The sequence below is a fragment of the Grampus griseus genome (assembly GCF_964374135.1).
Source record: "Grampus griseus genome assembly, chromosome: 3".
Lineage (NCBI taxonomy): Eukaryota > Metazoa > Chordata > Mammalia > Artiodactyla > Delphinidae > Grampus > Grampus griseus.
The window spans coordinates 60,870,119-60,897,626 of NC_139019.1; the positions used below are offsets into that span (position 1 = coordinate 60,870,119).

Here is a 27,508-nt window from a genome sequence, read left to right on the forward strand (position 1 = left end):
TCCCTATCCTTTTAATATGTTTTTAAATGATGACATTTCAATTTAGAAATGCTTCAGATACGTTATTCTCTGATGAAGAAATTTTCTGAATGTGTAAGTTTTATTTTATAAATGATACATTCTGTGCTTTAAAACAGAGTAGCCTTCAGAAGTAACATTAGGAAAGAATAGTATTATTTTTCTCTTTGATCTTTTTGACAGATTCAAGAAATGTTATAGTTTCTAGTGATCATTTGCAATTTCCAAAATCAGACCCACCATACTACAAGTATGTATTTTATAGCAGCAAAAATTCAAGTTCTCTTATTTTTTCAATTACGAGCTTTAAAGTTTAAATGTTATTATTACTAGTTTGGTTCATTAGATCATGGCTCATGTTAGGTAGGTGACATAAGGCTCATATACATTTTCTAGAAATATAAGAAAACTAAAGTTGTCATTTATTTTTGGGAAATAAACTCAAATGATTAGGTTATGGATTTACAGTAGTACTGGGAAAAAGCTTTGTGATGCAACAATACCCTTTTTTCTTGTCAATCAAGACAATCCAGGTTTGACTATGGCCAGTGCATGCTATAGCTGACTTGTATCTTCCCAGCTCTGTTTGGCTGATGTCACGTTAGTCACTTGAAATCAGTCACAGTGGGAGTATTTACACTACAGAAATCAGCAAAAGCTACAAACCAGAGGTTCCCTTCCCATTTTGAAAAGCCACTAAACATTTCCCAGCACACCACTGGCAATAGCCATTATTCCTTTAAAATACAATTCAATTCTTTATTGTTCATAAGAATCTTATTCTTGAAGATCTAAATGGTTGGTGTTTTCTGTATAAATCTGACTTTCTGGAAAAAGATTTATATGTTTCTCATTAGTTCATAGTGATGGAAATGTTGGACTTTCACTGTGAATAAATAAATATGTAAGGCTGTATCCACAGAGAGGTTCTTACTCTCTTACCTGCGAGTTGTATCCTCCTCAGAATAAAATATTCAAAATTTGTATTTTTATCTTAAAAAAAAAGTAACCTATTTTTAACTTAATCCACGCTTAAGCAGCAAAATATCTAGACTTTAAATAGGACCTAACAGATTTTAATTCTCTGTCAAAAATGGCTATGACTTAATGATAAAAGGTTCATTAAAATACGCTGTAAAGTACGAAAGAAGCAATTTTATTAGATGAACTCATTTATTTGACACATTAAATCAGGCAAAGAAAAACATATGCACTGCATAAAAAGAATCACATTCTCATACTACTTGGACACATAGCAGTGGTCAAAAATAATGAATTGTGGAATGGATCCCAGGACTTAATGCAAAAAAACACCCTGTATAGAAAACCTTCAGGCTTCTAACTTCACTGAATCCAGTACTAAACGTGCCTCCTTATATTCCTCAGCTTCTCCCAAGTCTTTTTCACTCTCCTGAAATTAAATATAATAAAAATTAGGTTTATCCTTCTCGAACTTCAGTACTTTAATTACTCAGATATTACAAACCATCAACATAAGCAGCTCAAAAATTAAAACAAAAAGGATCCCAAGCCTCACCTAAATATAGTATAATTCCACAGATTTCTGAAGAACAATTCTGTTCTTTCATTACAGGTAAGGGAAGAAATAACAGGTTTGGTTTTGTTTCATTGTATATACTCATACAATAAGTGAAAAACATGGTCATCTAAAGGTACTGGCATTAAGTAATTAAATTAAAACCTCAGAAAAAATTTTAAAACACTGCATTCTCACTTGGTCAACACATCACCATACAAATGGAGTTATTATTAGTAATGCACTAAAAGTAAAAAATTATTTACTAGTGTGTTACATATATAATGACATTCAGACCAAAATAATCCTCCAACTACTCACAATGACAAAGGCGGCTACTGGTGTCACACCAGAGTTAAGTACAATCTTTGAATCAGAAAAGTGAACTGTCTGCTTGGTATTGAGTATTATATACACTACTACAAGGAAACAGACTGACAGCTTTCGTTTTCTGATTAAAGACTCAAAGATTGAGTCTTTCCTTGGTATTTTACACAGAAAACTTTTACTAACATATTGTAACAGTAACAGAGAAATGAAATAATATCATCTAAGTTACTGTGCATAGCAAATTTTGATTTTTTAATAAATAAATAAAGCAATAGCAATTCAAGGCAATAAAAGATGGATATATACAAACACTTACAGGGCAGAGGGAATAAAGTGTGTGTATATGTATTTAATATGAAATTTTAAAGCAAAAAAGACTGAGGATTTGCTTAATTCAGACTACAAGTAAGAATTTCTGAAACTTCTGTATTACACCTAAACTATGTCTTTGTTCTCTGTCAGAAAATATAAGCTCTTCGAGGGTACAGATGCTGCTGAATATATCCTCACACACAAGTATATCATCCAAAGACAATATTATTTTTTTCAAGCAGTTTCTATTACTTTCTCAGCTACTACATTCATGAGAGAAAAAAGCATTTCAATTTTCAGGAAATACAAATGATGCTTTTGTTTTGGGTAATATTTTAATAGAGTAATTATTTCCTGCTTTCATCTATCTTTTATTTCATCTTTTAACCATAGCTTCATTTTTGGCTTTAAAGAGAGTTTTCCTGCCTTTAAAAGGTTCCTATAGTTAAATATGAGTTCTGTGTCAAAAGTAAAGTAAAATGTAAGTATTTCTCTCTGTTTTTCTACAGATTTAGTCCTAATATTATTTTGGTGGGAAAACAAATCTCACTCTCTTTCCAAGAATACATATACATGATCATACTGAAAAAGCCTCACACTACTTTTGTTATATAGGGAAAACTATGAATCAGGAGACAGCTATGTAGCTGGTAATTAATATTAGCTCAAGAACTAGAAACATAAAATGAGGTTAATAAAGGAAATGATAGAATTCATCAAATTATCATCAAACAGCAATAATAATCGGCTGGTATATAGTGTTATGCTTTTATCTCTATTAAGAAATAAAAAAGATGACTTTGCATTTTTCTTAGAACGCTTTTTAAAATCATTCTGCCACTGTATCACAAGACATTTATACCAGCAAGTATGATAAGAGTGTTATACAGCTCCAAGTTAATATGAGAGCACTGCCTAAATATAACTGTACAGGGTTTTCTTTACTCTCTCAAATCGATTTAGGTTTGAATTGGAAAGAATTCCAAATCCTTTTTAAAACAGCCCAAATTCATTTGAAACATTTGGATCTTTTAAAATTTCAAACAGACTACTCACCTTTAATGTGTCAAAAAAGATCTTTATGTGTGAAAACCAAATCATTCAAGATATTGCTGGACAGTATTAGTACTATGAATACTTACCATGATAACTCAAATATATTTAATTAATTAAGTTTAAATAAATAAACACGTTAGACACAGTACTTTTACTGGAGGTATAACTTAAAACACCACTTAAACTCCATTAATTATTTAAAAATAAACTGGTACATTGAGCAAGTAAACAAAATGTCACCAACTAGCTTTCAGTGTTAAACATTTAAAATTTTGGCCTTTCGTGTATTAGATTGAAAAAAAATTGAAACATAAGACAGATAAGTATTACTTACTAATAACTGCAGAAGATCAGTATATGCAGCTTCCAACCTGCGCTGGCAATCTGGGATCATCATCCGGGACTCTTGCAGGATCTCTGCCTATAATGAGAATCTCTGTGAGACATGCAGAAATGGTAGAACTTATGCATTTAGCTCATACCTCTGAAAATATATAAAATGATTTAGAGGAATCAGAAAAAAATTACTGTTATGTTAAATTGTTCAATATTTTAATTTTAATTGTGTTTATTATAAGTTAGAAAGAATGACTATCATAATGTAAAATATACAAAGTACAAGTTTTACATCTAAACCTCTTTGGTAATCACCCTCTCATGCTAAGCGAAAATTAACTCAAAAAGCTTTTCGTAGAGCATTTATTTAAAAAGGCTATTTAAAATAAACTATTTCTCCTGCTGTCAAAAAGCACCTTTATCCAAAATGGGATCAGCTGGTTATATAAATATCTCCTGCATCTTTTCAGTAATAATGAAAAACAGTGTTCAGATAATATCACACGGAGATAATTACTGCATGAAAAAAGTTATTGAGTTATTGATCACATCGTGTGCACACTGCAGGAGGTTCTCACTGAAAGACAGAGGTAAAGAAAAATGAAAAGCAAAGACCAGCAGGCTCATATTTTTGATGCTTATCATGCATAAAAAGTTATTACTTATCCTTGTGCTTCATTTTAGGAGAGAGATTATTCTCCCCATGCAGTTTGATCCAAATTACCAACCTGGCACCCCTCTGAATGTGAACTTCTACTTCTGTCTATTCCTCCTGAAGACAGACACTACAGAATTAAAAACGGGAATCTTTATTTTGGAGGATATTTCTAGACTTAAAAATCCATCGTTTGAAGAAGGACTGTAACATATCAAATCATAGAAAAAGAAAAAAAATCAAAGAGATGACTGGGAAACCCAATCAATAAGAGGGTAAATACATTAGTGTCAGATGTCAGACCTCAAATAAGTCTACTTCCTAAGGAAGTAGGAAGCTTTATTTCCTTAAACTAGTCTCAGAAAGAGACACAGTGATCATTAAAACATTTATTTCCAAAAAGTAATGTTTGGTCAAACACCTTTGGTTAAATGAGTGCAAAATCTAAACTTTAACCTAGAAGCTTTATTACCTAGCTCACATAAAAACAAAAGACATAATTTAATGGTAATCATACTACATTCTAATAGAAACTTCAATAAATCCCACTACCTCTTCCTTTTCCCAAAAGTTTTGTCATAGTTCACAATGTAAATAAAAATCAAAATTATAATATACAAGGATGCTCCCTGTCCACATCTCTTTTCTCAGGTGAAATCTATTGCTGAACTTGTAATTCTTTTACTAATAAGGCACATGTTGAAAATTTCAAACACAGGATCATGACTTTATTTTACAGCTATTCATCCTATGCCTAAATATTCAATCATTGCCACTAATTTATTTTTGTGTAACTGGTTAGTTTGAATACATGTGAAAAATCAGTGACAGGGACGTTTCATTGGGTAAGCGATTCATATTTCCTCCCCTATGGACTCCACTTGAAAATAGCTTATAGGAATTAAACAAGATGAAATGAATATAAAGAATTTGGTCAAACACATGATAAGCCAAAATGTACACTTGTAAAATTTGTTTGGCAAGCTTTAGTGTTGTCACTGAAATGCACTTTAAACAATGATGTCCAAAATAATTTCTAGTCATTATTGTTCTATCCATTATTATAGAGCAAAACTCCTCAATTAGTCTGTCAAAACAGGACTCTGACTTAAGTAGGGCTAAAGCTCTGTCTGTCCCATACACCAGCCTCATTTCATACAATAAGCTTACTATATATTTGCAGGATGCCAGGTATAGGGGATATAAAGACGAAAAAGAGGTCTCATCCTCCAATCCATGCAGGAGAATAAACATGAAAATAAGCACTTAACACCGCTTCAAGAAGATCATGCCACAGGGAGCCAAAGGCATACAGTACAGTGGTAACTATGATTTGGAATCCATAAACCACACCTTAATCAAGGCCATAAATCATATACTTTACCTTCCTACAATGAATTACAACTGTCAGGAATAATTTAAAAAGACAGTATATAAGGTGTGATTATACAGTAAAGATACTCTTCAAAATACCTGAATAAACTAAAAAAGTATTATCATTCAAAGTGTTCCCCTTGGGAAGGAGTCATTCGAATGAATGGGGCCTCTGTTTAAAATATCTGGATAAACTGTCAGTTCATTCTAGTGCTTACTATGACAGGACTGAGGTTAAGTAAGAATCTTGGCACAGATATGCAGGTACAAGGAACTCAGGAGAACACAACAGGATGCAGTCCTACTGATATCTTACTGTTTTTAAAACAAGTTATGATTTTTTGGGGGCAAGTTATTCAGGTAAAACTGATGTTGGGGGAGGCGTAGCAAGGCTCATTATAGCAATGAATAAACTACTGACCTAAAATATGATCAATTTTTTTAATAATCAAAACATACATACATTGGAAAGGAAAAGCCTTATTGGCAGATCTTTATTTTTTCAGAAAGAAGTGTGAAATAATCTAGCCAATGTCAAGTCCTTTTGGTACTGATCAACTGGGATAAGGTTTCCAGCTTCTTTCGTGATCCAGATCATTCACCCAGGCCTGGCTATACCTATAATAATCTATAAACGCTCTAATATTAGATACTGGCTGCTTCTGGAACCCATGGTAACTGCATTAGTTTGTCAAACTGAGATTTAGAGTAGCTCAGAGATTACTGGAACAATGGTTAAGTCTTTCCTTTTACATGGTGGCAAAATGGTAATGTGATAATAAACAAGTTAAGAAATCCATTTGATGAAAGAAAGAAAGAAAACAGTAACTATGTGAGGTGATGGATATGTTAAGTAGCTTGAACATGGTGAATATTTATTTCACAATGTATATCTATATCAAACCATCAAGCTACATACCTTAAATATATACAATTTTAATTATACCTCAATAAAGCTGGGGAAAAAAGATATAAAGATACTTTGAGAAATATAGAATTATAAAGTCAGAAGAGACATAAGTGGTCATCTAGTCCAGCCTCCTCAGCCTACGAATGATAAAGTTGAGTCCCAAAGTGATTAGCTAGTTAACAGGTGAGTTACAGTCCATGATTCTGCTTTCAACTCTAGCATGTGAATTAGTGGTAGTGGCAGTCAGTATCCAAGACAGCTTCCAATGATCCTCACCGCCTTGTATTCCTACCCTTGTGCAGTCACCTCCCACACTGAATTTGGTCTGGCACTGTGTGACCAACAGAATGTGGCAGAAATGGCATTCTGGGACTGAAGACCTGAAGCTGGGTCTTAAGAAGCCTTGTAGCTTCCACATGGGCCGCTTGGATTGATCACTTTTGGGAAACACTTCTCTTAGGACCCAGTCACCATGCCGTGAAGAAAAAAAGAAAAAGAAAGAAAGAAATTCATTTGACTTGTGTTTTGTGGTTATTGATGAATGGTTAAGGATGTAAGAAGAATTCTATGAGTCAAAAATAATCTGGGCTCTAAGCCCCGACACATCAATAATTACTTAAATATGAATGGTCTAAATTTACCAGCTAAAAACCAGTCTACAAGAAACTCATTTCAAAATAATGAAATACAGGTTAAAAAAAAAAAGGATGGAAAAACAATACATCATGCAAACATTAAAAAAAGAGCAGTACTGGCTATATTAATGTTGGATAAAATAGACTTAAGAGCAAAAAAATTATGAGGGGCACAGAGGGATATTAAAATGATCAATCCACCAGGGCTTCCCTGGTGGCATGGTGGTTGAGAGTCCGCCTGCCGACGCAGGGGACACGGGTTTATGCCCCGGTCTGGGAAGATCCCACATGCTGCGGAGCGGCTGGGCCCGTGAGCCATGGCCGCTGAGGCTGCGCGTCCGGAGCCTGTGCTCCGCAACGGGAGAGGCCGCAACAGTGAGAGGCCCGCGTACCGCAAAAAAAAAAAAAAAAAAAAAAAGATCAATCCACCAAGAAAACACAGTGATCCTAAATGTGTACACACTAAACAAAAGAGCTTCAAAATACATAAAACAAGAAATGATAAAGCTAAAAGGAGAGACAAACAAATCCACAAATACAGTTGAGGATTTCAATACGCTACTCTTAGCAACTGACAGAGGTACTAGAGGAAAGAAATCAGCAAAGATATAAAAGAATTGAGTAACACCATCAACCAAAAGATCTAACTGACATTTATAGAACACTCTACCTATGAAAGATTAATACAAACACTTTTCAAGCATTCATGAAACATTCTCTGCAGTACACTATATCCTGGATCAAAACACAAAACAAACAAAAACCTCAACAAATTTAAAAGTATTGAAATAACACACAGAACATGTCTGACTATAATGGAATAAAATTAGAAATCAATAATAGAAAGATAGCAGGACTCAACACTTAGAAATTAAACATTCTTCTAAATAACTGATGGGTCAACAAGGAAGTCTCAAAGGGAACAGAGAAATACATAGATAAATGAAAATGAAAATACAACATGTCAACTTTTGTGAGATTCAGCTAAAGCAGTGCTGAGAGGGAAATTTAGAACACTAACTGCTTAGATTAGGAAAGAGGAAAGATCTCAAATTAAAAATCTAAGTTTTTCCTTCATGAACCTAAAAAAGAAGAGCAAAAGAAACCTAAAACAAGCAGAAGAAAGGAAAGAATAAATACACAATCAGAAATCAATGAAATTAAAAACAGGAAAAGAACAGAGGGAAAAAAAAGCAGTGAAATGAAGAGCTTTATTTTGGAAAAACAATTGATAAACCTCTAGTTAAGACTGACAAATACAGAGTAAGAAGGCACAAATCACCAGTATCAGTAACAAAATACAGAATGTCAACACAGACCCCACAACCAACAAAAGGAGAAAAAATACTGAAAGTGATTTTATAATATTGTTCATAATGCTCATAAATTCAACCACTTAGAAGAAATGGGCCAATTCCTTGAAAACTACAAACCACCAAAATGCAACTGATAAACTGAACAGTTCTATAATTATTAAAGAAATTGGATCTGTAATTAAAAAGTTCTTGAAAAAGAACTCTTCAAGCACAGATGCTTCCACTGGACAACCTTATCAAATATTTAAACACAACACCAATTTTACATAAATCTTTCAAGAAAAAAAAAGAGAGAACACTTCCCAACCTAACAAATACAGTATAAAAAAAAGTAAACTGCAGACCATTATCTCCCATAAACTTAGATGCAAAAGTCCTCAACAAAATATTAGCAAATCTAATTCAGCAATTAAGAGAATTATACAAATAAAGTCAAAATGGATTAAAGACCTAAATGTAACGCCAGACACTATAAAACTCTTAGAGGAAAACACAGGCAGAACACTCTATGACATAAATCACAGCAACATCTTTTTTGACCCACCTCCTAGAGAAATGGAAATAAAAACAAAAATAAACAAATGGGACCTAATGAAACTTAAAAGCTTTTGCACAGCAAAGGAAACCATAAACAAGACAAAAAGACAACCCTCAGAATGGGAGAAAATATTTGCAAATGAAGCAACTGACAAAGGATTAATCTCCAAAATTTATAAGCAGCTCATGCAGCTCAATTACAAAACAACCCAATCCAAAAATGGGCAGAAGACCTAAATAGACATTTCTCCAAAGAAGACATACAGATGGCCAAGAAGCACATGAAAAGCTGCTCAACATCACTAATTATTAGAGAAATGCAAATCAAAACTACAGTGAGGTATCACCTCACACCAGTTAGAATGGGCATCATCAGAAAATCTACAAACAACAAATGCTGGAGAGGGTGTGGAGAAAAGGGAACCCTCTTGCACTGTTGGTGGGAATGTAAATTGATACAGCCACTATGGAGAACAGTATGGAGGTTCCTTAAAAAACTAAAAATAGAACTGCCATACGACCCAGCAATCCCACTACTGGGCATATACCCTGCGAAAACCATAATTCAAAAAGAGTCATGTACCAGGCTTCCCTGGTGGTGCAGTGGTTGGGAGTCCACCTGCTGATGCAGGGGGCACAGGTTCGTGCCCCGGTCTGGGAGGATTCCACATGCCGTGGAGCGGCTGGGCCCGTGAGCCATGGCCGCTGGGCCTGTGCGTCTGGAGCCTGTGCTCCGCAGAGGGAGAGGCCACAGCAGTGAGTGGCCCGTGTACCGCAAAAAAAAAAAAAAAAAAGAGTCATGTACCACAATATTCATTGCAGCTCTATTTACAATAGCCAGGACATGGAAGCAACCTAAATGTCCATCTACAGATGAATGGATAAAAAAGATGTGGCACATATATACAATGGAATATTACTCAGCCATAAAAAGAAACAAAACTGAGTTATTTGTAGCAAGGTGGATGGACGTAGAGTCTGTCATACAGAGTGAAGTAAGTCAGAAAGAGAAAAACAAATACCGTATGCTAACACATATATATATGGAATCTAAAAAAAAAAATGGTTCTGAAGAACCTAAGGGCAGGACAGGAATAAAGATGCAGACGTAGAGAATGGACTTGAGAACACAGGGAGGTGGAAGGGTAAGCTGGGACGAAGTGAGAGAATGACATGGACATATATACACTACCAAATGTAAAATAGATAGCTAGTAGGAAGCAGCTGCATAGCACAGGGAGATCAGCTGGTGCTTTGTGACTACCTAGAGGGGTGGGATAGGGAGGGTGGGAGGGAGACGCAAGAGGGAGGGGATATGGGGATATATGTATATATATGGCTGATTCACTTTGTTATAATGCAGAAACTAACACACCATTGCAAAGCAATTATACTCCAATAAAGATGTTAAAAAAAAAAGAGAGAATTATATAACACAATCAAGGCTGGTTCAATATTTGAAAATTAATCCATGTAATTCACAGTATCAACAGGCCAAAGAAGAAAAATCATGTGATCTTACGAAATCACACAGAAGAAGCATTTGACAAAATCCAACACCTATTCATGACAAAAATACTCAGCAAAACTGTGAAAAGAGAAGAATTTCCTCAACTTGAAAAAGACCATCTACAAAACCCCTACAGCTAATATTTATGTAATGATAAAAAACTATCTCCCTAAGACTGGGAACAAGGTAAGGATGTCCACTCTGACCATTCCTATTCAACATAGCACTGTAAGTTCCAGCCAGTGCAACAAAGCAAGAAAAGAAATAAAAGACATACAGACTTAAAAGAAATAAAACTGTTCTTATTTGCAAATGACTTGCAAATGACATGACTGTCTATGTAGAAAATCAGAAGGAATCTACCAAAAACTCCCAGAACTCATATGTGAGGTCAGCAAGGTCACAGGTTGTAAGATCCACACACAAAAATTGACTGCACTTTTATACCTAACAACAAATACAGCATTGGAAACTGAAACTAAAAACAATACCATTTACAATAGCTTCAAAGAAAATGAAATACTTAGGTTTAAATCTAACAAAACATGTACAGGATCTGTATGCTGAAAATTACAAAATACTTATGAAAGTCAGACCTAAATAAACTGGAGAGACTTACCATGTTCACTGATTGGAATACTCAACGTGGTAAAGATATCAAATCTCCCCAAGTTGATCTATATACGTTTAATGCAATTTCTATCAAAATCTTAGCAAAGTGTTTTACAGATACAGAAAAGCTTATTTTAAAATTTTTATGGAAAAGCCAAGAAACTACAATAGGTAAAACAATTTTGAAAGAAAAGAAAAGCAACTGAGAGGGCTCAGTCTTCCCTGTGTTAAGGTTCACTATACAGCTATAGTAATCAAGATAGTGTGGTACTGGTAAAGGGTTAGACACATTAATGGACCAGAACGGAACCCCAAAATAGACCCACACAAATAAGTCCAACAGGTTTCTGACAAAGGAATGAAAGCATTTCAATGGAGGAAGGATAACCTTTTCAACAAATGCTGCTGGAACAACTGGGCACTCATAGGCAAAAAGATGAACCTTTAATTAAACCTCATACCTTACAATAAAAATTAACTCAAAATCAATCAAAGCCTTGAATGTAAGACATAAAACCACACAACTTTTAGAAAAAAAAGAGAAAATCTTCAGGACCTAGGTCTAGGCAAGGAGGCCTTAGACTTGAGGTCAAAAGTATGATTCACAAAAGGAAGTATTAGCTGTAAATAAGGTGTTCTCAAAGTTAAAAACTGTTGCTCAGTAACAGATTGTGTTAAGAGGGTAAAAAGACAAATTAGAGATTAAAAGAAAATATTTGCAAACCACATATCCAACAAAGGGCGTTTATCTAGAAAATATTAAAAATTCTCAAAATTCAAAAAGTAAAAAAATAAAGTATCTATTTAGAAACTGGGCAGAAGACATGAACAGACATTTCACTGAAGAGGATATACAGACGGGCAATAAGCAAATGAGACGTTCAACATTATTAGCTATTAGGGAAATCCAAATTAAAAGCACAATCAGCTATCATTACACACTTATCATGTAGGTGATGGTTAAATGCTAAAATTAAATACAGTGATAACACCAAATGCTGGTGAGGATGTGGAGAAGTCAAACCATTCAAACATCATTGGTAGGAACATAAAATGGTACAGCCACTCGAAAAGAGTTTGGTAGTTTCTTTTAAAACAAAAAATGTACTAATATGACCCAGCAATTGCTTGGGCATTTATCCCAGAAAATGAAAACTTATGTTCATGTAAAAATTGAATATGAACGTTCATAACAGCTTTTTTTGTATCAACCAAAACCTGGAAACAATCCAAGTGTCCTTTGATGGTTAAAATGTGGTACATTCATCCCATGGAACACTACTCAGCAATAGTAAGGAACAAATTATTGATACACTCAATGACCTTGATGGACCTCGAGAAATTATTAAGTGGAAAAAGTCAATTTCAAAAGGTTACATACTGTGTGATTCCATTCCATGCTATATAACATTCTTTAAAGAGTGTTAATTATTTAGGATTTAAGGGGTGGAGAGGACAGGGACTATAAAGAGATAGCAAAAGGCAGTCTTGTGATGGAATGGTTCTCCATCATGATCGTGCAGTAGTTACACATGCTACACATGCAATGGAATTGCATAGAATTATACACACACACAATGAGTACATGTATAACTAGTGAAATGTAAATAAGCTCTGTGGTGTACCAATGTCAGTTTCATGGTTTGGATACTGTAATATAATTATGCAAGATGCTACATTGTAAAAGGAATGGTAAAGGGTATATGAGACTTCCCTGAAAATATTTTGCAACTCCCTGTGAGTCTGTAACAAAAAACAAAAAAAGCAAGTGTATAAATAGAACACTATTTATAAACCTGATTATATGTACCAAGAGACAATAAAATTTTAGTTATTGATAAAAAAACTCTGGTGTTTCTTGCAGCCTTGTAAGAGACCCTTGGTCAAATTCCTCTTTGTAGACTGAAACCTCCTATTATTTTCCATATATTTAATGAAAAAATTGCCCCTTCAGTTTTAGGAAAAAGAAATATCAAATTGTGAACGTTAACTCATGTTTCAAGTAAATCACAAAAAATGTGGTGCAAAATTTCACAATACTGCAATTATATGTAATAAATGTAAGGTTTTTGTGAGAAACCTTGGTTGAAAATTGAACCAGTTTGTCCTTTAATATTACTTCTGGAAGGTAAGAGATGCATCATGCCTTATGTAAAATAACTGAGATATGTTTGATTGTCATTATTACCAATCATTTCTGCTCCAGAATAGGCTTTAAAAAAAAAACAAAAAAAGACGAGAATACCTTCACCAGTTGAGGGCAAAATCCTCTGTAACCATCCCTAATCGGGGGATGAGGATATTGGAGGAAAAGAGGAATATCATAAGCAGAAGGCTAAAACCAATATCGAGTCAACATTTGAATGCTGTGTTATAGAATAACTCTTTGACTGGTATTTTGGCTTATTAGGGTCCTGAAACTCCTGCCTAGTTATTTATTTTAAAACAACCAAAATTAAGCCCAGTGCAAGAGAGAACAATTTTGGCAATCAATTTCAGGTAAGAAGTTTGACAGGGACCAAGAGACAGCATTGTATGTGTACGTTATAAAATATTAGGGCTCGTTCAGAAGATCTAGGAAAGCCAGAGCAAAATGGAACCAAGTGAGAGAAAAGTCAAGGTAGTGTACAGTGACTGGGGATGGCATTTAGCTCAGAAGAGGAGGAAATACAGGGAGAAGAGTAGAGAACCCACAAAATCTGGCACTTGGCTTCCATATTTTTTACGAGGGGCATCAGCAAATGTCATGAAACAATTCCTGACCTTACAGTAGTAGGCAATTAGGAAAAGAGCAGTGCTTCTGGCAATGCAACTCCCCTTGCACATAAGAAAAAACATGTAAGTCTGGCCACTGCAAAGCTAAGCAAGGAAAAGGAATTGAGAAAAGCATGTAGGCTGGGCTAAAGACAAGGTTTCATGAGACCCTGAAACAAAACTGCAACTGAAAACTGTATACACTGCAGGTTGAGAATATCAGAAAACAAAACAATTTATTGCTCTGTAATTAGACATGGGTTGGTATTCTTGAATTTAAGTACTAGGCTGACTATGAATCTAGAAAATCATGTTATAAACCATGACCACTGTGACAAAAGAATTTTAACATGGTTGAGTTTAGAAAGGGTTTTTGAACAAATTTTTTCCCCTTTTACATCTGCATATGTAGTCAATGATATAACCAGTAAGTGGCTAATATCTTTATTTTTTTATTTTTTAACATCTTTATTGGAGTATAATTGCTTTACAATGGTGTATTAATTTCTGCTGTACAACAAAGTGAATCATCTATACATATACCCCCATATCCCCTCCCTCTTGCATCTCCCTCCCTCCCACCCTCCCTATCCCACCTCTCTAGGTGGTCACAAAGCACTGAGCTGATGTCCCTGTGGTTGCTTCCACTAGCTATCTATTTTACATTTGGTAGTGTATATATGTCCACGCCACTCTCTCACTTCTCCCCTGCTTACCCTCCCCCCCACCCCCATGTCCTCAAGTCCATTCTCTACGTCTGCGTCTTTATTCCTGTCCTGCCCCTAGGTTCTTCAGAACTATTTTTTTTTTTTAGATTCCATATATATGTGAGTGGCTAATATCTTTAAGTAACAATTAGAACATAGGATTCAATAAAGAGTTAATCCTTACCTATCAAGTAGTAATTTTACTGAAAGATAATCAATATATAAATACAAATGAAATAAAACAGATTCTGTGATAATCTGTGACATTATTTGTAGAATTTTATTTAGAAAGGAAACACATTCCCCATTCCAAGTAACTTACAACTCATATTCTAGCTATAGGACTATTTTAAAATACATTATTGGTGATGAAAAGAAAAAGGCAAAGAAAAAACTAAACAAGGTCACTAACTACACAAGTGGGAAAATAAACCAGATGGGGTCTAAGAAGGACCTATGTGAAATAAGTGATACACTACGTTGTAATGTTTCTCACTAAATGTGGGAAAAAAATAGAGTACCTTAAAGTGAGAGAGATACAAAAATGATATGAATATTTATGGAAGTATATATTTAAAAAGCATTTAACATAAAGTTAAGAATCAAAAAGTTACATTCCATATGTAAATCCTTATGAAGGGCAGTTAGTTTACAAAAGTCAACATTTTGGGGGACATACTGTATCTGCACACCTATTTACAAATCCTCTCTCAATTTAAGAATATCTGACACACGAATGTCCTTTGTTAGATCATACATAGAGGAAGGGAGGCTCTCCTGGAAGCTGAAGAAAATAAGTTCTCTTCTTGTATAACCTGAAGAAGGAGACATTTCAAGTGCCACTGCATTCCTTGTGCACAACAGAAAGCAACTACCTACAGAAAAATCCACTTTAGGGCTTCCCTGGTGGCGTAGTGGTTGAGAGTCCGCCTGCTGATGCAGGGGATGCGGGTTCGTGCCCTGGTCTGGGAGGATCCCACATGCCGCGGAGCGGCTGGGCCCGTGAGCCATGGCCGCTGAGTCTGCGCATCCGGAGCCTGTGCTCCACAATGGGAGAGGCCACAGCAGTGAGAGGCCCGCGTACCGCAAAAAAAAAAAGAAAAGAAAAAAAAAAGAAAAATCCACTTTAAGTGATTAATTTTACTTAATTAAAGTCTGGGTTAAGTGTGCATTACCATCTGTAACATAATTTATATGATGAAAACCACTGTGAGTTCATAAAGCTGATTTAAAAAATAAGTCTTGAGATATAATCTGTATAAGTTATTTTATATTCTCCTTTTACTTAGTGTTATCTGGATTTTATTCCAAATGCACTGGACACTGGATTTTAAGTAAAGGGATAAGTAATCTGATATACTTTTTAAAGAGATCAACCTGGCTACTGTGGTATGAAAGGAATGGAGAGTTATCAAGAGACAAAGAGGATATCAACCAGGAGGCTTTTGCAGTAGTACAGGCATGAAGTGATAGTGGACTGGACTAGGATAGTGGCAGTAGAGAAAGAAATGTAAAGAAAAAGAAAGAGGACTTGGTGATCAAGAGAAGACCCGTAAGTTTTGGTTTGGGTATCTGAATAAGTAGACGTACCATTTATTGAGAGGGGGGAAACAAGAGAAAGACTAGCTTCTTGTTTCAGGGAGGTGAGCTGGGTTGAGGGAAGACCAAGATTCTTGTATTGAACACACAAGGGATATGTCAAATTGGTGATCAGTTGAATATACTGATACATATTGGAGTGGTTGGGCCCAGAGATAGAAACTTGGGAGATATTGGCACCAGAATGAATGTCAAGTTAGCAGGAATTTTGGGTTTTTCTGTTTTGTTGTTGCTTTTAATGCCACGTCTAAGAGTGCCTGGAACAGTATTTGGCAAGTAGCCAGGGGTTCAATTAATATGTTCTGTGCAAACAAATGAATGGGCATAAAGATGGTACTTAAAGTTAAAGGATGGTATGAGATTACCTAGAGAGGAATTGTAGCTAGAACTCTTAAGGTTAAAAAAATTTTTTAAAGATAGAGAGATAAAGAGACACATAGAGAGAGATGGGAGAGAGACAGCAAGCTGGGAGAGGGAGAGTTTCAGCAAAGCAGAGTGAGAAAAAATGGCAGTGAAACCTGGTGACCATTCTATCAAAGATGCCAACATAAAAGAGCATTCCAAGGAGAGGTTATGTAAGAAAGAAGTGATAACAGTGTCACTGATGGTTGTAACAAGGGCTGAGGCACATAATCCACTCTAACAGGAAGGAAGGTGGGTAGTATGGGTACAGGTGCAGGTAGATTGACAGATTTTGTGGTGGGAATATAAGTTCCCTTGACAGCCTCTATTTTCTCAAGCTATTACAAAAGAAGTGTCAACCAGGAGTGAATATAAATTAGATGTTATGATGAGAATAAATAAAGTGTTATGAAACCACAGAGGAGGGGCACCTAACTCAGTGTTAGGGTGGAGTGTAGAGGAGGTTTAAAGAATAAGTAGGAATTAATAAGGAGAGGGTAGGTAGGACCAGTAGGAAGAACATCCCAGACATATGCAATATCTCAGAGGTAAAGGAGAAAGGGCTTGTTCAGGAAACTAAAAGGCAGGACCTAAGAGGTCCAGATAGGGACTGGCAAAAGATGAGGCTGGAATGATAAGGAGGTACCAAAATTAAGAAGAGCCGTGTATACAATGCTAAGGAGACTGAAACTTGCCATGAGGATAATCAGAAGTAGCCATTGAAATGCATAATGTGTATGTATGTGTGTGTGTGTGTGTGTGTGTGTGTGTGTGTGTGTGTGTGTGTGTATAATTTTGGTGGTCTTCATATCAGTTTGGGAAAAATATCTGTAAATATAAGTATATTTAATTATAAGACTAGGCCATTTTATATTTAATACTTAAAACTGGAGAGGCAGTACTGCTTAATGGCTAAGAGCACAAATTCCAGAGCCAGAATGCCTGTGTTCAAATCCCAGGTATGCCACTTAGGAGTTGTGTGACCATGGGCAAGTTATTTAACCTGTGTTTCGGTTTCCTTAATTTTATTTATTTATTTTTTTGCGGTACGCGGGTCTCTCACTGTTGTGGCCTCTCCCGTTGCGGAGCACAGGCTCCGGACGTGCAGGCTCAGTGGCCATGGCTCACGGCCCCAGCTGCTCCGCGGCATGTGGGATCCTCCTGGACCGGGGCACAAACCCATGTCCCCTGTTTCGGCAGGCAGACTCTCAACCACTGCGCCACCAGGGAATCCCCCAGTTTCCTTATTTTTAGATGGTAACTTTCCTTATTTTTAAATGGAGATTTTAATAGGACCTTTAGTAGGACCTTCTCAGAGGGCTGTTAATCCATTGTTAATATGGTATTATGTAAATGTTAGCTGTTATTATTTAAGATATAATTTTACCTGCTTTTTAATAGCATAATTTTCACCATCTTCAGCTTTCATTTTTTCAATCTTTTCTTCTTGTTGTTTTGCTTCTTTCTCATACATCATTTTTTCTTTGACCAATCTATAAATAAACCAAAAACTGTTTCAGAGAATTAACTTTCTCTCTAGCAACAGACCATAAAAAACAAAGAAACTCTGTAAATATAAAGTATACTTTAAAAAGCATATGTACTAGATGGGGAGGAGAAGGGAAGGGAAGAAAACTACATTAGCCACAGATGTATGAACCTCATGACCTTAAGTTTTATACCTGCCTAAAGCAAGCCAATCTATCAAAGCATGGAATTCTTAAATTTTTAATTAAAAACATTCCATTATAGTAACTGTATTTACAATGTAAAAATAACATTCAAAATTATTATATACTAACATTTCTTTATTGTTTGCTTTATTTATTTATTTACTTAAAATTGCATTAATAATATATGTTTCAGGTGTACAATATAGTGATTTGATATTTTTATACATTATGAAATTATCATCACAATAACCATACGTTATCTGTAACCACACAAAGTTGTATCTCTTAATCTTCTTCACCTATTTTGTCTGTGTCCCCACCCCATCTTCCCTCTGGCTACCACCAGTTTGTTCTCTGTATCTACAAGTCTGTTTCTGTTTTGTTTTGTTTTTTAGACTCCATATGTAAGTGCAATCATTCAGTATTTTCTCAGTTTGACTTATTTCACTTAGCATTAACACCTTCCAGGTCCATCCATGTTGCTGAGGAGGAGTAACCAAAAAAAAAAAAAAAAAAAAATGCTAAGACCAATGTCAAAGAGGTTACTGCCTATATTTTCTTCTAGGAGTTTTATGATTTCAGGTCTTGCATTTAAGTCTTTAACACATTTTGAGTTTATTTTTGAATATGGTGTAACAAAGTGGTCCAGTTTCATTCTTTTGCATGTAGCTGTCCAGTTTTCCCAATATCATTTATTGAGGAGACTGTCTTTTCCTCATTGTATATTCTTGTCTCCTTTATCATAGATTAATTGACCATCTGAGTGTGGGTTTATTTCTGGACTCTCTATTCTGTTCCATTCATCTGTGTGCCTGTTTTTAGGGCCAGTACCATATTGTTGGCTATTCGGGGCCTTTCGTGGCTCTAATGTCTTTTTTTAACTGATATATGTTATCCAAACTTTTATACATGTACCTAAAACAACATAATGGTAAAAGCTCAGCTTACTGAGAAAAAAGTCAGTATATTGCATGCCAAATCCAAAACAAAGAAAGACTAGGTTATTTTCAACAACCAAAGTGTTTAAAAAGTATTTACTATGCACTTAATTTTGTGTCTGACCTTCCTGTGCGAGGGACTGGGATATATAATTTATTTTATTTTATTTTATTTTTTGCGGTACGCGGGCCTCTCACTGTTGTGGCCTCTCCCGTTGCGGAGCACAGGCTCCGGATGCGCAGGCTCAGCGGCCATGGCTCACGGGCCCAGCCGCTCCGTGGCATGTGGGATCTTCCCGGACCGGGGCACGAACCCGTATCCTTTGCATTGGCAGGCAGACTCTCAACCACTGCGCCACCAGGGAAGCCCGAGGGCATTTTTTTGGGGGGGGGGAGATATATAATTTAGACATGGTTCTCTCACAGACAAATAGTGGAAACAAACAATTATTTAATTACTAAAGCAAGAAAGGGTATTGACAGAGATCAGGAAGATTTTCAACAATAAGGAACAGAGCAATACGAAGTTCTACTAATTATTCCTCAGATAACCAAAATTCAATTAACCATAATAGTGCAATCTCCCCTAATTCTCATTAATCAAAGTTTTAATGTAAAAGAAAAGTGCAGTCCAAGAAAACACTAATATTCCTATGTACATATTTCCTAAGGAACAGAAGAAAAAAACTTTCACAGTCCCATAGCTATTAAAAGCAGCTTTTTCCATCTGGCTTGCTGACTTACTTCTAGACCTATGTTACTGGGATGGAATTAAAAATCATATTAGAGCATGGCTTTTGTCTAATCATTTGCAATAAAGATTTTAAAGTGTATTTCAAAAGACAATTTAATTTTCATAGTCTAATAGGACTTAACATAAGTTCACAAATCTAAAAAATCTTTTGTCATACTACTTGGGAGGCTTTTAAGTCAGCTTTAGTTTGGATTTAAATCACCACATAAACTGCATACTAAATATTAAAATACTAAAATGTTCCAGTTTGGAATTTTGAGTTGTGCAAGCAAGGCTCATCCTGTCCTTCATGATCTTGCACTAGTGACATAGATGGAAAGAAACATGACAAAAAGTTCACAGTATTTACGGTAGAATATAATATGTGACCTTCAAATTCTCATCCTAAAATATCTCAAAGTGAAAAACAAAACAAAATAGGTATAAATTTTATGTTGCCCTGAATATAAACAAACAACAAAGGATATTCAAGAAACAAATAACAAAGGATACCTGGGAAACTATTATTTGTGGTTACCTGAGGAGAAAAGCCCTAATGATTTGGGGTAGGGATGGTCAGCTGGGAGGTAAATAGAGAGGCTTTCATTTTATGCCTCTCAATAAAGTTCCAGGGTTTTTTCCCCCATGTATAAGTATTACTTTTATCAAAAAAATTTAGATGCTTATAATTATCTCTGAGTGGCACAATTTTGAATGATTTTAAAGTCTGCTAGTTATTCCTTTGGCTATATTTTCTGGAATAAAGCAAAATTCAATTAGAAAGATACCAAAATATACCTAATAGTTGTAATTCTCTAAACATTGCTATCTTTTGCTAGTTTTTCAAATGCTATAAAAATAACAAGTACAAATAAATATAAAGTCATAACTTATTATATTTTAAATGCATAATTAACTGAAAATATTTTTTAGTCTTACAAACCCCACACCTACAGAGAAACATAGCAAGTTCAAAATCTGGTCACTTTTAGTAGTTAGACAAATATTTAAGAGTAAAATAAAGAAATAAGAAAAAGCAACAGAAAAGGATAGACATAAGGAGAAATTTTAAGAAATGACAGCCATCGAGGTAATGATAAGCAAATGATAACAAACTACTTAACTGTCTATGTACGGACATAACGTGATTTTAAATATGCAGGCCAGTGTTTTACAAACTATTCCATAGTACATTAGTAGTCAAATAAGCTTAAAAAACACTGCTTGCCAAATCTTAAAAATTTATGATACATATTTGCACATTAAAGGGTCCTGAGAAATCTTGTAGTAAGAAAATCAATTTAATTTTGTTCAACTGCAAGCTTACCTGAGGCAAAAATGAACTTTCCCCCACTCAGCATTCTCCAGAACAGCTGCCTCTCAACACAAGTTTGAGAAGTACACTGTAGTAATCTATAAACTTTACACAAATCTGCATACAACACATTTAAATATACTGTTCATAAAATTCTAAATAGAATAAAATTTGGGGGTAAATCAAGAATTAAGAAACCTTGGGATAAAAAAGTTTTAGCTTAATTTGATATCTTGATTTTACAGTTTCTCATAATATTTTAAATAAGATTTTCATAGTTATAACCGAATTTGTACTTATGGCCATCTAGTAACTAACAGCCCAACACCAAGCCATGCTAAAGATACAATGACAAGCCTGCGATTAATGATAGTAAGAGGGCTTCCCCGGTGGCGCAGAGGTTGAGAGTCTGCCTGCCGATGCAGGGGACAAGGGTTCGTGCCCCGGTCCAGGAAGATCCCACATGCCGTGGAGCGGCTGGGCCCGTGAGCCATGGCCGTTGAGCCTGCGCGTCTGGACCCTGTGCTCCACAGGGGGAGAGGCCACAACAGTGAGAGGCCACAACAGTGAGAGGCCCGTGTACCGCAAAAAAAAAAAAAAAAAAAAAGATAGTAAGAAACTGTAAAAAATTGATATTTAGAAGAACATTTTATATGGATATTTTCAAACAAAACATGTAGAGAAAATAGCATAATAAACCCCAGGTACTCATCACTCAGTCAACAATTATTAATATTTTGGCAATCTTGTTTCATGTATCTCTTGCCACTTATTTGTGTATTTATTTATTAGTATTTTCAGATATTTTACCTTTGGTTTGATTTTTGAAGTTAAAAGCCTATGACTTCCACCCCTCCCCACCTTGCACCATATACAAAAATTAACTCAAAATGGATCAAAGATCTAAAAAGCTAAAATTATAAAACTTTTGGAAGAAAACATAGAGGTAAATCTTGGTGACCTTGGACTTGGCAATGACTTTTTAGATATGACACCAAAAGCACAAGAAAAAGAAAAAAAAATTGGCTTTCATCAAAATTTTTAAAATTCTGTGCTTCAAAAGACACTATCAGAGAATTCCCTGGTGGTCCAGGGGTTAGGACTCTGCACTTTCACTGCTGAGGGTCCAAGTAGCCAAAAAAAGACACTATCAGGCAAGTGAAAAGACAACTGCAGAATGAGAGAAAATATCTGCAAATCATATACTGGATAAGGAACTTGTATCTAGAATATATAAAGAACAATAATAATAAAAGTTTTAAAAATGGTCAAGCTGAATAGACATTTCTCTGAAGAAGATATACAAATGCCCAACAAGAACATGGAAAGATGCTCAACATCATTAGTCATCAGGGAAATGCAAATCAAAACCATTGCGAGATAGCACTTCACACCCATGAGGATGTTTATAATCAAAAAGTCAGATAATAACAAGTGTTGCTGACAAGAATGTGGAAAACCTGAAACCACCAAACACTGCTAGTGGAAATGCAAACTGTTGCAACTGCTTTGGAAGCTTGGTCATTCCTCAAAAGCTTGAACACAGAGTTACCATATATCTCGGTAATTCCATTCCTAAGTATATACCCAAGAGAAATGAAAACGTATGTCTACATGAAAACTTGTACATGAATGTTCATAGTAGCATTATGCATACATTATAGGAAAATGTGGAAACAAGTTAAAAGTCCATCAACTGATGAATGGACAAACAATATATGGTATATCATACAATGGAATAATATTCAGCATACAAAGAAATGAAGTACTGAATCATGCTACAATCTAGATGAACCTTAAAAGCATTATGCTAAGTGAAAGAAGTCAGACATAAAGGCCACATATTGTATGATTCTATTTATAGGATATATCCAGTATAGGTAAATCTATAGAGACAGAAGGTAAATTAGAGGTTGCCTAGGATGGGGGAATTTGGAGGGTAATAGCTAAAGGGTTTGGGGTAATAAAAATGTTCTAAAAATGACTGTGGTGACAGCTGCACAATTCTGTGAATATACTAAAAACAAATTGTAGACTTTAAGTGGGTGACTTATAGGGTATTTGAATTACATCACAATAAAGTTGTTAACAAAATGAAAAAGAAAAAAAGCTTGTGACCATAAATTCAGCTATAGGGGAAAGCTGTAAGTAGTACTGGATACATTCAAACCTGGACTTAATGAGAGTTGAACATGTGAACATCATGTATAGAAATTTGCATTTGACTTCTAGTTTAAAACTGCTTTAACAATATTTTCAGTATTAAGATAAAAATATCCTCTGAGGCTTAAAATTTCAAAATAAAATCATTAATGCATATCACTATAGATATTTCTGTAAAAGTTCCTTTGACACAGAAAATGCTAGGACAGAGATGGCAAGTTGCCAGCCTGCTTAAATGGGACCTAAAGATGGTTTTATTTTATTCACAGAAAGAATTAAAAAAACAACATATTTGTTACCAAATTTAACAACTGGGAGATTTAAGTCTGGCTTTCTGGCTTCTCTTAAGATGTTTTTTATCAGGGAATATTAGGGCTGCATCCTACTACTGGATGGAACTAAGTAGTGGCTGTTGACTGTTTTAGATGAGGCATGTGTTGCTGTTCACTGTGCCCCAACTCACACGACTCCCTGTTTCTCAAACACTCAAGCCTTTTCCTTGACCCTGTAAGCAACTGAGTTTAGAACCTGTGGGCTGGGAAACTTGCATATCATTAATGCAGTAGAACTATTATTGTTGTTTTTATTACCTTAATAGAATCACAATTAGTATTCAGAATATCAGGGATAACCAGAAACCACCGGGATTAGCAATAAGACTTTCAATATTTCTAAAGATGACAGGTTACTAAACTCCTCTAGTAAACGAAAGTAGCTGGGACTGGATAAGCTATCAGAAATAAGCACATTTAACAATATCCTGTAATTCAAAGACCTAGAACAAGGGTTGGCAAGCTATGGCCAGTGAGCTGAATTTGGTCTGCCATCTGTCTTTGTATGGTCTGAGAGCTATAAATAGTTTTCACTTTTTTTTTTTTTTTTTGTGGTACGCGGGCCTCTCACTGTTGTGGCCTCTCCCGTTGCGGAGCACAGGCTCTGGACGCTCAGGCTCAGCGGCCATGGCTCACGGGCCTAGCCGCTCCGCGGCATGTGGGATCTTCCCAGACCGGGACACGAACCCGTGTCCCCTGCATCGGCAGGCGGACTCTCAACCACTGCGCCACCAGGGAAGCCCCACATTTTTAAATGGTTAAAAATATTAGAAAAATATTTTGTGACATGTGAAAATCATATGGAATTCAAATTTCAGTGTCCATAAATAAAGTTTTATTGGAACACAGCCACACTTATTCATTTATGTATCCTCTATAGCTACTTTCACGTAATGATAGCAGAGGTGAGTAGTTGTGACAATATGGCTCACAAAGTCTAAAATATACACTACCTGGCCCTTTACAAAAAAGGGTTGCTGACCCCTGACTTGGAAGACCTCGACTTAACTCTATCCAACCCCTACTTAACCATCTTAGCATTTACCACACCACACTGAAACCAAGTCTTACTTGCTAGGTCTTAAGTTCCTTGAAGATGGGATTAGGTTGTATTCATACTGTATTCCTGATCTGTAATTAACACATGGTAGACACTCAACGTTTGCTGAATGAAAAGTTGAGTCTAAAAATCTCACTATTGCCTTTTAACATTTTCAATTTAAAGAGATACATGAGACAATTCTGAAGTGGAACAAAGGTGATCCACAAAATTTGAGAAATAAGAAAACTACAGTGATTTCTGAGAAACTATACAATGAAAGAGAGAAATTCTATGCCTAGATCCACTGACAGTTCTGGTTGGTAATCCTGGTCATCCTACTCCATGTACTTCTCCATGGAAAATAGCAGTCATCGCCTCAGCAAAATTGACAAGACAGTCAACTACGTATCACACTTGACAAGTAAAGGTGCTGAATATTTACATGACTATTAGAATATCAAAACAAGCATAAGTAAAGTTTTTGTTTTTAAAAAATAAAAAGCCATACTGTGAAAAGGCTCAGGAAGCAAGTTACTGAAGAGCAAACGTACTGTCCCCCAAAAGGAAAAAAATCACAGTTAGTGAGAACCCAGTAATACCAGCATGTAAAATTACAATAAATAAAATGCTAAGGCAAGATGCAAGAGAAATTGAAAAAGTTCCACTTTCAAACAGTATAAATCAATGTACTGATGACAAGTCACATGACATGGAAGAGGTTTTAGAGAGTATATACACAACTTCAGCTTTACTAGATATTATCAAATTGCTTTCCAAAATGGTTGTATCAATTGATACCCAACCTGCAGTATATGAAATTTCCTGCTTCTCTTTGGCATCCTGGTGAACAACTGGAATTGTACGAGTTACTAAATTTCTGACAATAAGAAGAGTGTGAAATGGTATTATATTATGTTTGAAATATTAACTTCCCTGAAAACTTATAAGGTTATCTATGTTTATTAAAATAGTATGGTTACTGGATAAGTATTTGTTAAATCTATGAATGAATAGCTTCTGGTGAATTGGACTCTTCTTCCTTTTTCTAGGAAAGGCTAAGATTTAATAAGAAAACTTAACTCAAGTATATATAGTCATAGTTCTTAAATTTGTTACTAAAATATTTTTCTGTAACATACATATGCATATGCTCCTATAAGTACAGGAACACTTGAAAGATTATAAAGAATAAAATTTTAAAATCAGTCATAATCTCATTGCCGAAGCTAACTACAACTGATCCAAAATGGACATAATTCTAAAATTCCAAAAACATTTAAAAAAATTGGAATTTAAAAATTAAGTTTGGCATAAACTCATTTACCAGCAAAATGTGACCTCAACTGACATGAAAATATTTATAGACTTTATGTATTCTACTTAATGTGAACAATCATGTTTCACTGCAGAAATATGAATGTGTTTGATTATAGAGTACTTCTTTAGACACTACCATGTAAATGCATTTATTATTGTTCCAAAATCTAAAACACCTGGAATTCAGAAATACATATGGGCCCAACAGTTTCATATAAGGGATTATGAAATCTGTATTAACATTTTGAATATTTTTCACTAGTTTTTTTTAAACATGTGCGAAAATTTATATTATATACACACAATTGATCCTTGAACAACTCAGGGGTTAGGGATGCTGATCCTCCTCACAGTCAAAAATCCATGTATATCTTTATAGTTGACCCTTTGTATCTGGTTCTGCATCCTTGAACCATGGATCAAAAATAGTAATGCAGGGGCTTCCCTGGTGGCGCAGTGGTTTGGAGTCCGCCTGCCGATGCAGGGGACACGGGTTCGTGCCCCGGTCCGGGGGGATCCCACATGCCGCGGAGCGGCTAGGCCCGTGAGCCATGGCCACTGACCCTGCGCATCCGGAGCCTGTGCTCCGCAACGGGAGAGGCCACAACAGTGAGAGGCCCGCGTACCGCAAAAAAAAAAAAAAAAAAGTAATGCAGTACATCTTTATGGAAAAAAATCCATGTATAAGTGGACCTATGCAATTCAAACCCATGTTGTTCAAGAGACAACTGTATATAAATAAATAAATAAATAAATAAATAAATGGGATAGTGTACCATTTCCAATCTCATTACATATTCTTTGAAAATATAGCTGTTAGCGGCTGCAAAGCATTTCATAATACCAGTATGACAGCTTATTAAATGCTGTTAGACATCTGGACATCCCCATATAAATAATATTGTGATGAACCTCCCTACTCCTAAATTTTATAGATGTATATTATTTTCTTATTATATAATATTTAAAATATATAGTGTCTGAGGAGAAATTAGACTAAATCCTTTTCCAGTAAACTAGTGATCATTTATTGATGAATACTTCCTTTTTCTACTGATATGATAAGCTACCTTAGTCATTCATTATTAGTAGTCATAAACAAAATGCAAATATTAATTCAATCTACCCTATTTTAGCCTACTATTTAGTATTTCATCTTAGTCAAAGAAAACAGTATGCCAGATTTCACGGCTGAAATATTAATAAGCATATCAAAGCCTACATTAAAGAGATGTAAAATTAAAAAGAGAAAAATAAGGGAAATGAACATCAAGGGAAAAGAAGATAAACCTGATAACCAATAGGAGTTGTAGATAGTGATAAAGTAAAAAATCAGGGGAAGAATTTTTCTTTAAAAACTAGACTTTCCCTTGGGGGCAGAGATAAATTAGGAGT

The 27,508-nt window shown here is 35.2% G+C and overlaps 1 protein-coding gene across 1 annotated transcript in view; it reads right to left on the reverse strand.

Annotated features, from left to right (window-relative positions):
- Positions 1-1,172: 1,172 nt before the first annotated feature.
- TBCA (tubulin folding cofactor A) overlaps positions 1,173-27,508 on the reverse strand; it is a 102,119-nt gene continuing 75,783 nt past the window's right edge. The window contains exons 2-4 of the mRNA XM_082652099.1: positions 17,988-18,093; positions 3,588-3,674; positions 1,173-1,429 (exon numbers count right to left, since the gene is read on the reverse strand). Coding sequence (XP_082508225.1) covers positions 1,349-1,429; positions 3,588-3,674; positions 17,988-18,093 — 274 coding nt within the window. The 3' untranslated portion in view covers positions 1,173-1,348. The remainder of the gene's footprint in view (positions 1,430-3,587; positions 3,675-17,987; positions 18,094-27,508) is intronic.